Source organism: Ciconia boyciana, chromosome 1, assembly GCF_034638445.1.
Source record: "Ciconia boyciana chromosome 1, ASM3463844v1, whole genome shotgun sequence".
In the NCBI taxonomy this organism is placed as follows: domain Eukaryota; kingdom Metazoa; phylum Chordata; class Aves; order Ciconiiformes; family Ciconiidae; genus Ciconia; species Ciconia boyciana.
The window spans coordinates 193502599-193515907 of record NC_132934.1 but is presented as its reverse complement, the minus strand read 5'-3'; the positions used below and the strand labels follow the sequence as shown (position 1 = coordinate 193515907).

The 13309-nt window shown below is 39.0% G+C and overlaps 1 protein-coding gene across 4 annotated transcripts in view; it reads right to left on the bottom strand.

Annotated features, from left to right (window-relative positions):
- The window catches only part of DCLK1 (doublecortin like kinase 1), a 249765-nt gene that overhangs the window by 60505 nt on the left and 175951 nt on the right, over nucleotides 1–13309 (bottom strand). For all 4 annotated transcript variants that reach the window (XM_072850361.1, XM_072850364.1, XM_072850363.1 and 1 more), the window contains one exon: nucleotides 3828–3922. In XM_072850361.1, the coding sequence (XP_072706462.1) occupies nucleotides 3828–3922 (95 nt within the window). The remainder of the gene's footprint in view (nucleotides 1–3827; nucleotides 3923–13309) is intronic.

The following is a 13309-nucleotide window of genomic DNA, read 5'->3' as shown; positions in this document are numbered from 1 at the left end:
AGCTCATAAACTATTATAAAGGCTAGTTAAATTAAATGGGGGGGTTGCTATTACGTCTACTTATGATTGCCATATCACCTTTCTGAGTCTGCATCATTAACTGTACTCTGTTGTGGTAGGAAGTATATGCATGTGCAACACAATAACTGTCTACTTCAACTGCTATAAACCTGAATTTCAGATGTTTTCATCCTCTGTGAAAATACACAATTAAGTAGACAACAATTTAAAAACAAGAATCTTAATTTCCTATTTAAGAATAAATATAAAGAAAGACTTAAACTATAAGCAAGCATAACTACAGTACACAGGCTGCAAGTTTAAACACTCAGAAGCTGAAAAAAAATTAAAGTCCAAATGATTCCTAGTTCACTTTCAAGTCCTTGTATTACACTCAAGAAATTAATCTTTCAAATCTTACTTTCCTCAAACATAGACTGAATTTTGCCCAAGTTTATCAATATGTAACTTTCACTGATTTCTGAATTTCTGGAAAGAACTCAGCCATGTACATATGCAAGTGAGAAAGGAGGAAACTTTATCTTTTTATGTTCTGGCTTTTGAGGGTAGAAAATTTTATCTGTAGGGTTACAAGAGTACTGTTTTCATGAGTATAGTACCTGTATCATAGCAGCGTTCTTGGCTTTATTTACATCAATGGAAAGCCCTCCATCAAAGGCCAGAATTTTTTTTTTTTTTAAAGGTGAATGATGAAATCTCAGTAAGTAAGAAGATTGATCAATCCCTATTTTAACTTGCCTAATGCACTCCATAACTAGAAGGAATATTTTCTTTGGAAAATTCTACCATCTCTACTATTTTTACAGGTCTTTACTATTCACAGGGAGAAATCCCTCAGTTTGTGGAAGTACCTTGCTTTTGTGCCTCTGAATTCAAAAGCATGACTTCCTCTCACTTGTATTTCCCAGGACAAACACTGGCAGCCTGCCCAAACCCCTGAGCATTTTGACGGACCAAGCCTACAACTCCCTCATAGCACTCGGATGGGGATGCTGAAGAGCTGATTGATTAGTTACATCAAGGGGAATCAGGCTATCTAGAGTCAACGTTCCCTGTCATCTTCTAGACCCAACACACACCACCGGCATCCCACGTACCTGATGGCACAAGAGAACAGACACTCCTCTAACTCTAACCACAAGGAGAGAGAGGCAAAGATGAATTACAAAGCTGAGCTGGCATTTCCAGGACCCAGCATCTTATTTCAGTCCTAAAGCAGTAGCTCCCTCAAACTCCACGTAAAGAGAGAAACCCAGACCAGTCAAAAACCCAGCCATTACCTTCAACTCCAGACCATGGCTCTAGCAGCCAACGCTCTTCTTTCAGGGCAGGAATACCTCACCTCTCAACAATGGGGACAAGGGGGGCACTGAAATCAGTCTCCTCTTCTCTCTTGTAGGTCTTTCACATCATACCACTTAAAAAACCTCCTAGCGAATAAACCTGCTCCTGCAGCTGGCTCATCAGCCCTGTAGCTGAAGCTATTGAAGACAAAGCAAAATGCTTTGGGTTTAAATTTGGTTTATGACAATGCAGTACATAAAATAACCTGTCCTCTAAATAAAATTTAAATGGCAACATACAAAAGATGGTACTAAAACAAAACAGAACACCATTTATACTGCTAACAAGAAAATTAAGATTACTAAGCACTGTTTAATGGCTGTTCATAGGACTAATCTAGTCATTGGAATACACATTATGACCTTTAATGACACAACCATATGTTTTTACACTGAACTTCTAGCTCATTCACTTCACAAGTTAAACATGAAAGGAGCTGAAATAAATTCTTAGAGCAAGTGTAAAGTTTCAATTCCTGAACTTCTGAGCAGTTGATTTTGTAACCTAAATAATATTATTGCAATGCCTTTTTACATGATTGCAATCTATTTTTACATGAATGTATTTCACGTTTCATCAGGTAAAAAAAAAATCTGTCTAAAAGCAAGACAAGCATGAAAGGTGCCCTACCGAGGTCAAGGGGACTGGACATGAATATCTGAGAAGAGAATTAAACTCTTTAATGTCTTATCTCTCCTGTAGTTTACTTCAATATTTATTTTCTGTACAGTTAGCAATGTGATTATGTTATCACTACACAGCCCTTTGCATCCGTAATACTACCACTCGCTGATCCTGTTACACTTCCACATAGGGAATCTGGATAAGAAGAAGCCCATTCACTCTCCTCTTCACATTTGAAAGGCAGAAACCTTGTGGACAAACACCCTTTGTGTCTAATGGTGCTGATCACATGGTTCCCACTTGCCCATCCACAAACATTAACAGAAAAACATTTCTTCACTATGGGGAGAGAAGCATCAGTGGTGGGGAAGGAAGTTTAGGAAAGTTACCAAGGAAAAGAGACAGCCTTACAGCAAATGAAAATCCACTGTATACTGATATCATCCATCTAAACAGACACTCTTACGTCACCAATGTATAATTCATTTGGAAGACTCTTTCTTCCCTCTTCAGTGACTTATTAATGATTCATTAATAACCTTTGAGAGTAAGAGCAAACAGGTGTGGAAGACGTTGCATTCAAGAAGACTTTAGTACCAGCTTACCCAACTGAAACTTGCATCTTTACTCTCTGTGTACCAGATGATGAAAACCTAACACTACCCTGAGGCTTCAAGCTGCCACTCACTGGCTGTCTCTATACTGCAAGATCACAGTTGGCTTCCACGTCTATAAACAAGTCACGGCAGAAACCCACGGCTGCATCCCAGCCTGAGGTAAGACTTGGGCATGCACAATTCCTCAGCTCCCTGGTATCCACCAGACATGAAGAAGGGTACACAGGCTAGAAGGGAGTCGTGCCATGCTACAGCCATTCCTGATCTGGATATCTGGGGACTCAGGTCTGCACCAGCCCCTAAAGTCAAGCACTGCAAATTTTGTACATAATCCCCTTACTTTGAGAGACACAAATTATGTCTTTATTTAAAAATTGAAAAGGCAGAAAAAGCATGTGTTCAAACTGTGTTTATAAACAAGTCTGAGATACAGAGTACTGCCTTAGGGAAGCTTTCATTGAGAACTGATCACAGTTTAGAAAATAGCAGAACAGAAGATACACAGACATCTGTCCCATTGCTTTTGAACAGATACAATTAATTAAATCAGCGTGTGGAGCCTTTTGGGTTGAACGAGTAATATTTTGTCAGAGGGTTACAGCAGTATCATAGGTACTACCTTAATTCTGGATGCTTAGGTACATTGTAGATTCCCCTATACACGATAACTAGTGGGAACCTACAGCTACTAACAACTCTGGTCCAGCAAAGCGACTGACAAGTCTCGTGCTGCCTTGGTACTGATAGTATCTTCATTGCACAAGGCTATGATATCACAGCTAATCCACAGCTAAATTCCACAGCGCATTCTTTCACCTTGCTTCAACATCAAAGCTGTTTGTAGGTTTTGCAAGTGATATAATGCCCACGGCAAATTAAGAACAAAAAAAATATCTTTGACAACGTGAACATTTCCTTCCAGTTGTGAAATGTTTGGAAAAAGAAACTAAAACAAAAAAAAAAGTTTTGCAAAAAAGGAGAAAGATTACCCTGCTTTTCCCCTCAAGGATAAACCAATTCCCAGCATACTTAGCATTTTGACAGACACAGAACAGTTGTATTTCACTTCAGAGTGTTGTACAAACACAACAAGAACTGTAGCCAGGCTCTTCCACCCTATGACTCTACACACAAGGAATTAGTGGGGAGAAGGCTATCAGATAATGACTATGCCGGATTGTCCCCAGCCACGGTCAGAAATCAGTTTCCTTATTTCCTTACCCTCTGTTTCCGTAGGCTTCCTGGGCTGGTGGGAGACGGGCTTGGAGACTTCCCAGAGCGGGGAGTAGAAAGCTGGCTACCAGGGGTTCCATTCACTAAAAGGACAATAAATTGAAAAATAAATACAAGGCATTATTAAAAGCAAAGAAATAGTTAAATCAACATATTTCTTTTCATTCTTTGTTGAACAGATTAATTTGCTTTTGTTTAATGTTTTAAACATTAAATAAGGTAATTCACAAAAGAACTGTTTCCTCCAAGTTTTGGCTCATGAAGCCAACTTTTACACAGAGTGCAAGCAAATAATCAACAAACCTGAAAAGAGTGTTTAGTCAATGGCAGAGAACATGATCCTGTATTGTTCCTGTGCTTAAAAGTGATGGGGTGCAAGGTGTTAACCTTAACAGACACTTGCTATATGTAAACTTTTTCATTCCACTTAGTTATGGCTTGAAGTGCTATCCACCAAAAAAAAAAAGCACTATTGCATGCAAGCTGCTTGCTGTCCCTCACTCATTCATTTGAAGAGATTTTTGCAATACTATCTGACCCAAACATCACCTCAGACTTAACCCAGAAGGGCTTTCTAGAGGCAAGTAAATTGGATGTAACATTTCAAGTCTGACTTACAGCAAAGCATCACTTTCTCAAATAAATAAGTTCCTTCATATATGTCAGTGCCTATCATTTTAGAAACATCTTTTGCATGCATGTGACATTATCCATTAAATTAACAAAACAATACCAGCAGAGGACAGAATTCTACTACAAAGTAATCACACGAGAGGCTATCAATAATGTTCACACTGAAGCACTGATAGAAACACTACAAAGCGTGTATCACATATATATGTAAATATTCTTAAACAAGCAACTGTTAATTCACAGTCCACATTTGTCAGCACCAGGAAAAAAAGAATCGACAATCAGATTCCCAGATTCTGAATCTTAGGAGAATATTTACATACTAGGATATCAACAAGGCATTTGACTTACCTTCTATGAGTTCTAACATGGACAAAATCTTACTGTTTAACCTGATAATAGCAAGCAGCAAAATTCCTGCTCTGCACTAAGCCAAGCTGTAGCCAAACTGAGAAGCAATGGGATTAGTTAAGGATAGCTGGGGCTGCTCAGAGAGTGAGCTGAATGCGATGCAGGATTCATAAGCAGAAGCCTTTTCTGCGTAAGGCTGACGTCTTCAGAGCAGCAGTGGGAGGTGCAGGTGCTGTCTTAGGGCTACATCAAAGGTGTCAATTAAGCATAATGCTACTGCTTCACAACGCTGAGCCACCGCAACCCCCACTCGCTTTCCATGGAGCCCCGAAAGCCTAAGCAATTTTATATGCTGTGCACTGAATCATAATGAGGTGCCTTTGGGGGCAATATACCAAATGACTCATCCGAAAATCAAAATTACAATAACTCTTGTAAAACCTTGGCTGACTGGCAATCTAGCAAATGATAATCCCTTTGGATAATACAGTAGGCATTTTTAATAGATTTTTCTTACTTTTTACATAATATATTGTTCTCACTGGCTAATACTGGGCCTGCATATTATAAGGAAGAAACATGTATACCTACCACACCACTCACATCAATAAAACACATTATACTGCATGATAAATAATGATCACTTAATAGTGCTTAGGTGCTATGAGTGATCAGATCTCAACATCACTTTGTGCCAGGCATTGTTTAAGGTAAAAGTGCAACATATTTGTATAACCATAGGAACAACAAGATACACTAACTGCATTTATATAGGCTGCTTTTCTATAAAACCATTCCAGTCATCTAGGCTTCAAATTGTCTTTGTACAGAGGACAATGGTTTGCACATATCAGCACTGATTCAACTGTTGTATTAAATGTGTTGGGAAAAGCACATGCATATGGACACATTCACTGAAGTTCATACAGTATTCAGCAAAACCATCCCATAGGTCTGGCCAATAATGACTAAAATCAAATTTATTATCAATACTGCTGAAAACATTTAGGAAAAGGGCAACATGAGGACATTAAAAATGAGCTTTCTGGAATCTCAAACTTCTAAAGTTTTAAAGGGCTTCTTATAAACAAATATGGTATTATTTAGAAACTAATACTAAACTACTACTATTCACATGGAGCTAGTCCTCAAGACTGCTCAGTAACAACACTAGTGCTCTGCCTTCTCTTTAAACCAAGCAGATATTCTTACGTCTTATTATTATGAGAAAATTTAAGATAACAGATACACTTTAATAAACTTTGTGGCACTAGGCACCGGTTCCTGTTCCTTATAGATTGACTTCTTCCCCATAACTTTCAACAATAGTTTTTCTTAGAATTACTATTGCAATTATTCTGTCCTGAAGACAAAGACTTGAGGCTACCAAGCGGAACCAGACAAATAGATGCAATGGTGTAAAATGCAAAAGTATCTATTTGAGATGAAAAAACCAAGGTATTATAAACCCTAAAAATTACTCACTTGTCACCACCAGAGTATCTAGAGCATTTAAGCTAAGCTCCAATGCTCTCGCCAACAGCACTTTTTAAAAAGGAAAATTATGATACTTGTGCTTGTGTTGGCCGTCTGTAACATGTGAAATCAAGAGCACAATTAATGGATCAAGGCCCTCAGGAGATTTAAGTGGAGTTTGCTCACCTCCTTACCTACCCATATCCAAAACACGAAGGTGCTGAGTACCTACAACGCATACCAGGATTTTTGTGAGCGTACAAGGACTCCCCATGGAGAGCTGTTTAGGAAACTCTAGAGATGACAATTAGCACTGGGGATAAGATTCCTTTTACCAATCTTTAGGTACCTACTGTGTAGGCTTCTACACAGCAGTAGTTTTCTAGACCTTATTTTAACCAAGTTGCTGTTGTAGCACAAGTCGTATCATCCCCAAGTAACTATCTAAAACAGACCTGATGAACAATGTACTAGGAGCATCCACTGCAGTGTAGACTTCTAAAGTTAGGCAAGATGAATCCAAACCCACGCACCTAGAGGTTTAGGATATTCCGGAGATGAAACAAAATGATCAAAATTCTCCCCACCTACCAATTTTGGTGGATTTTATTCCAAGTGCAGAACTCCATTAAATAAACTCTGAGGACTGAAGGCCATACAGAGTCTACATTAGACTCAACCTGAACAGGGACTTGGGTGCCATGGGTTCTATTCCCAGCTCTCTATATGCATCTACACAACATCAGACAAGTCATGTCATCTCTACCACTTGTCTACTTAGGCTTTAAGTTGGGGCAGAATGAACTCTCTGTGCACTTCATGTTGTCTGTATTCTGGACACTCTGCATACCTGTAGATATACAATACTATTTCTACTGGTATTATTAATGTAATGCTTAAGACAAGCATCACAACAGAGAAGAAATGGTAATTCCTAATAATTCCCCAGTCCACTCCAGGGGCCCCCCTTTTTTATCTTCTTGTTTATGGCTTGCTGGCCATTCCACCTCTGACTCTAGTTCCTTGTGAGTCATTATACTGAATTTGCAAATAGAGTTGATGTTAGGTGCCATGTAGCAGGAAGAGACTGGACTGATTCTGCCCCCATTCCTGAACTCCATTTACAGCCACACCACCATTCTTACATATGCAGGTCATGACCAGATAACATGGCAACAAGTATGTGAATAAAATCTATAATATTTAATAATAATGCATTCCTGATAAGTACAGGAATATAGTCTAAACTGCTCTAAAATCCATTTTTAGGTGGAATGCATTCTCATTGGAAACTGTGTTCCTGTCCAGTATCTGCACTGCATTTCTCAGTGACTGATACACCACATGTTCCTACAGGGAACCCTGATGTAGATAAAGACATATGAAATTGGTAAATCACTGTTGTGATTAATCATGTTACTGAGTGAGGCAAGAGGTTTCTTGTCACTTTTTATTCATAAAATGGCAGGGGTCAGAGACTTCAGCTTAACACATAGCGCCCTCCCATCGTCTTATGAAAAAGATTTATCCATTCAAAATTTCACAGGTGAAATACGTATTAAAAAGCTAAAACAATAACAAAATTATTGTGGCTGCTCTGAGAAGACATATGCAACTGCTTAGCTGTGAACTCCTTTCCTTACTGTCCTCTCTTGCTGAGGATGCATAGCAGGGCAAGAACCTGTCTTTGTATTTGTTTTTCCAGCACCTGGCACACACATGAAGGTAGAAGCCCCCACAAAATAGAACACTAAAGCTGGATACCATCATCTACTGAGATAAATGCAAAATAGGTTTTCATATGAAGATGTTTATAAACTAGTGAAAATGCTGTAAATAAAAAGTACTTTGATAGCATTCCAATAAATAGGTTTTTCATAGGGCATCTTTTTATTAAGCAATAAAAAGTGAGAAAAGCTGAATTAAAGTATCAAGTGCCAGTCTGCAAAGCTGCCAATGCCACTGCACTGTACTAAAATCATACTCTCCTATAAAACTGCCTGTTGATGTGTTAGCATCTTGTACTCTACAAAAAATGTTGAGATGACTCTGTGTGTTTACAAAAGTGGTTTGCCAGACACAAAAGTGTATGTGAAGAGGAAAGAGAAGACTAAGGGAAAGGAATGGTACCAGCTTTTTTGCAGCCACAACTTATTCATGACTAGGACAGACAAAATGAAAGAATGATTTGCAGAAGAGACAACAACACGTGTAGGTCATAGTCAGCAACTGTTAGCTAGAAAATGGTGATGTGAGATCATTACTTGACCTTGTCTCAATTACTCCTGTAGTTTGTCACTGTCCTTTCCAAAACAACATTTTTGTCTCAGGAAGATTATGTAGTTACAAAGTAGTTAGGGAACAAACCATACCTTGCCTTTTCATTCCTTCTGCTTTTGTATTCTACTTGTATACATCTCATCATCTTTGTCTTCATTGCAAAGGAGAGAGTTTGTCCAGAGCACCACATTAAGCAAGCATCCTCATTATCACCCCTCAGTAAAGACAAGGCTTCGTAGATTCTACCTTAGCATGCAACTGGTTGAGAAAAATCCCAAATAATCAGTACTGCATTCATTTTGACTGGTGCTAAACTGTCCTTTTTACATTCAATCTTTGCTGAAGTTTATGTCAAGAAGTTATGCAGATACAGAAAGAACACCTCTCTGCCATTGAAGGCAAGGCTTAACAGACCCATACAGAGCTTTCACCTCATCAACCGATCAACAGATTAGAAATGTCAGCAGAAGGGATCACCCTCAGGTCAGGTTTACATTCCTATACCAGCAGCCACCAATACCTGAGTCCCTGTAAGTACCACTACCTGTGATAGCTGCTACATATAACCCAAGCAGTGCAGAGCTCAGCAGGGACTATAAACCCCACACATGCTCAGCCCACGCTGATCTCCATGGAGTGGCCACTATGATGGCACTTCTACCTCAACCTGAAGTTAGCTATGTCCGCACTATCAAGCAGAGAAGTGATACAGACACGTAGATATTGCAGACATGCCCGAGATCTCAGAAGACAGGAGCCTTCCTTGAAGATACAATTCCCTGGAGTCCACAAGTATTTTTTTTTTGTAGCCTCAGAAGGTGGGTAAGTGCCTCTTGTTTTTTCTCTGCACTTCATCAGAGTACAGCTGATATCTATGATCTTGGCTGCTAATTTCATGTAGTACCTAATCTAGAGAGCATCTACATGTATGTAAGATTTAATAAAAATCTATCTTTTGAACCGATTTGCCTAATTGGAAAGACTAGGATTCTCAAATCAGCCTGTGTGAATGGAGTACCAACTCTGAGGATGTTTCTTCATTCAGCATTTAACTTTTTAATCCTTTAAGAGGGTTAAGCTATTCAGTCTAACCAAATCTATTTCTCTTACTAAATCTTAATTCTTCCTACAAGCTATGAAATCATAAAATTTAATTTTTTAATTATTAGTATAAAATACAAACACTATAAATAAAAAATTAAAAGGAAGCCAGGATCAAAGTAAAAATCATCTGGAAATCCCTGGGTCTGTAGGATGACTCCATCACTCCCATGGGTTTGTACTCTTGGCTTCAGGAAAGTTTTGCTTCAGCATATTTATTACAAAACCTGTCAGCTGAGTACCTATAACAGTGTGAATAAAAACATGTGACCTAGCCAAAGACAATACGATATGTCATGTTCCTTCCTTTGGGATCCAAAAGACCTTCTTGAGTCAGGTGGTTGAAGAAGGGTTGTTTCTGGATAACAGCCTAGGGATGAACTATCAAACTAAATGAAAACATATCTTCTTGCAGAGGAACAGATCTACCTCTTTTTTTCTAACTAGCTGAGAAAAGCACAAGCATCTGTTCTAGAGAAGCCTTCAGTAAGATCCAATTTCCATATCCTAAACCACTTTTTTCTTTAGGGAGGATCTACAGTTCTGATCAGGCTTTAGTTTGACATATAGCTTCACAATTTCTTTGCCCAGGTGCAATTTTTTAAAAAAACACATAGCCCTTGGTAATACGACCTACTCTATCCATTCTTCACGTACGTTCCCTTTGTCATTTGGAATAGATACGTACCAACCCAGTTACTCTTGAAATAGACACTTGTCGCACTAAATAACTGAAACTCCTAAATAACTCTTCTTAACACCAAACCTGAATTGCTGTTACAAATAAGATTTCAAGCATCTGAAATACTTTGGGTGATGGTTTGAGGGGAATAGGAGATAGCTCAGAGGGGAGGAGAAGTCAGAAGGAAATAATTTTGAAGGAGGTACTCAAACTGAAAAAAAAGAAAGTAGCTACTTTTGCTGAGAGCAAGTCCTGAAAATTAGAATTGGGATTTCAGAGGCCAAAACAGAGTTGACCCGAATGAAGTATCTTTCCTTAATTTAATGGACCAAGGGTAAAATAATTCCAGCCGTCTCATGCTGCTCTTGATTTGATTAAAAATAATGATCATGAAGAAGTAAGCACTGCTTTCTTCAAATCTGTTACCTCTTCACTTGCGCTGAGGCTGCCACCAATGGTGTTAATTGGTAGCTGGACAGAAGCCGACAGCTACTGAATAGCCGTCAGACATTCATAATTTTCAGTCACCAGCAACAGGTTCACTGAATATTGGTATAGTTTATAGTCACTCACCACCCAGTCTCACTGAAATTCAACTTCTCTTTTATGATGTCCTTTCCCGAATAGTATTTGATGCCAACAAAAAAATATCAAGGTGTTTTACAGGCTTTAAGAGGACATCTGGAAAATTAAATAGAGGCAAGATTATCTATTGCACTTGGAACCAGACTTCAGCCCTCTGCCTGCCTGGGAGGTCACATTACCTTTCTCTGCTTCTCTTCTTTGCCTTGTTCCCTGCTTCTCTTCTCTATTTAGACTTGAAAGCATTTCGAAGCAGACAATACCTCAAATGCATTTGTAAAAAAACCAGAAAACAACCCTCCTGCAGCAAGATTTCTGTCTTGCGCTACTGTTTTGAAACACTGTCAGATGTAAATAAAAAAGTGAACAAAACATATAATAATGGAGAAGTCAGCCCTTATCACAGATCTTCCTAGCTCGCATGTAGTCTTTTAAGAAAAAAGTATTCTGTGTTTTTATATAAAAATAGGATGCATCTGCTCTCAGGAGCCTGGGAGGCTAACAGGAAAATATAAGCACATTAAGCATATGCTCTGTTAAGAAAAGAAAAAGCAAGGATGGAAGAAAGGTGAACACCACCTATGGAAAGTCATACTTTCCTCTTAAATAAGTCAAGAAATAGTGTAAAAGCAGATGCAGCTTTTTTGCTCACTGTAGATTATAAAGCTCAAGAAAGGGTGAGGATTGTGTGTCTCCCATTCCGTTATAGACTGACACATATTTCCTTGCCCTCAGTTAACCAGAGTACAGATTTGAACCTGCGTGGCACTGAGCACTAGTGTAGCCTCTGGCATTACTAAGGGTCTTTCTCTGCAACCCTGCAGCCTGCTTTCCACTCGCAGCTCCACCCTTTCCCCCATGCTGCTGTGGCAGTGTGACCCAGAGCCTGTGGGGCAGTATTTTTTATCCTGTTGTTCCCATGCTGTTACTCCCATGGCCATGTACCTGCAAAGCCCGACAGTGTTGTTACAGCAAGTTCTGTATGGGGCTTCCAGGCTCGCCAAAGATGCTGCCTTTACAGGCAATGGAGGGAGAAAGGCACCTCCAAAGGGTGAAAGTTATCTAAGACCCTTGGGAATGTCAAAGGGGAATGAGCCCTTTGCCCCCAGTACCAGATGAGATGATGAGGGAGATGGTTCTCTGGAGCAGTGGCTGGGGGCTCGCCAAGGAGACGGGACCCTCAGAGTCCTTTGCCTGCTCCCGCACACAGTCAGGGGCCACCACGACAAGGTGAGACTGAAACAGAAAGCTCTACACATTAGGGGTGAGGGCCTTCGAGCAGGATTTTCTCTAAAAATAGTTTGTTAACATTTCTGAATTTATCTTCAAAGCACCAGTTTTGGTAAAATGGTATTGCTCCAAACTTAAGAGATGCGAAAATGAGACACGGACATTAAAGAAAGCCAACAAACCAGCCAACCCGTCAAAATAACCCCTTTGATTTCTGTAAGCAACTTCAGAAGCTATTGGGACGAATTTCGGAAAGTTCATCACCCCATACCACTGTTTGCTCAGAACAAGGGTCTCATGGACTTCATTGCATTTAGTTCAATCCAAAGTTTGGCTTAATTCACTTACCACTTGAAATTCTGTGTCAAAGAAAGGAAACAGTTCTTGAGGATAGTATTTAAGTGCTTAAACCAAAGCAGACTGTCTACATGTCCTAGCCTCATTTACATTTACATTTCTCTAACAATGGGGAAATGACCCAAAGACCGTACCTTCATTAACTCTAAAAATGATGAATCCTGATCAGCTATCCTGTGCTGGATGAGAAGAAAAATCATGTTGAATACCTACATTAAAGACTATACCATACTAGAGATGTATACAGGAGAGAATTAAGGATAACTCAAGGATATCCCTCCATTTTAGGATTTTATCAGTTTTAATATGCAACTTTGAGATGTCTACATTTTTCTAACATAGTCTCTGTCTGTGCAACTTTCCTTTTTTGGCCAACGTAGTTATCCATGTGTATTATCTTGATATGGGCAAGAATCAAACAAAAGGAATCAGATTCTTTCTAATTAGCAACACGCTCTTCTCCATACAGCTCGCTTAGCTTTTTCTCAAGGGTACACTATCAATAATGCTTTCTGCCGGCCCTTTATCCCTACTTTTCTCAACTTTTTTTAATGATACAATTGTTCACAAAATGATACACTTTTCTTTTTGGAATGTGTATGTTATTACCTTTGATCTGAGCAAAGAATCAACTGTTTTTCTCAAGTACTTTTTATGTTTGTCCCTAATGAAAGAAAAATCCCTACAGTAATTTAAAGATGAACTGAAAGCAGTTTAAAAGCATAGAATAAAAAAATACATATATACACACTTAGTAGTAACAACATGATAACAAAAG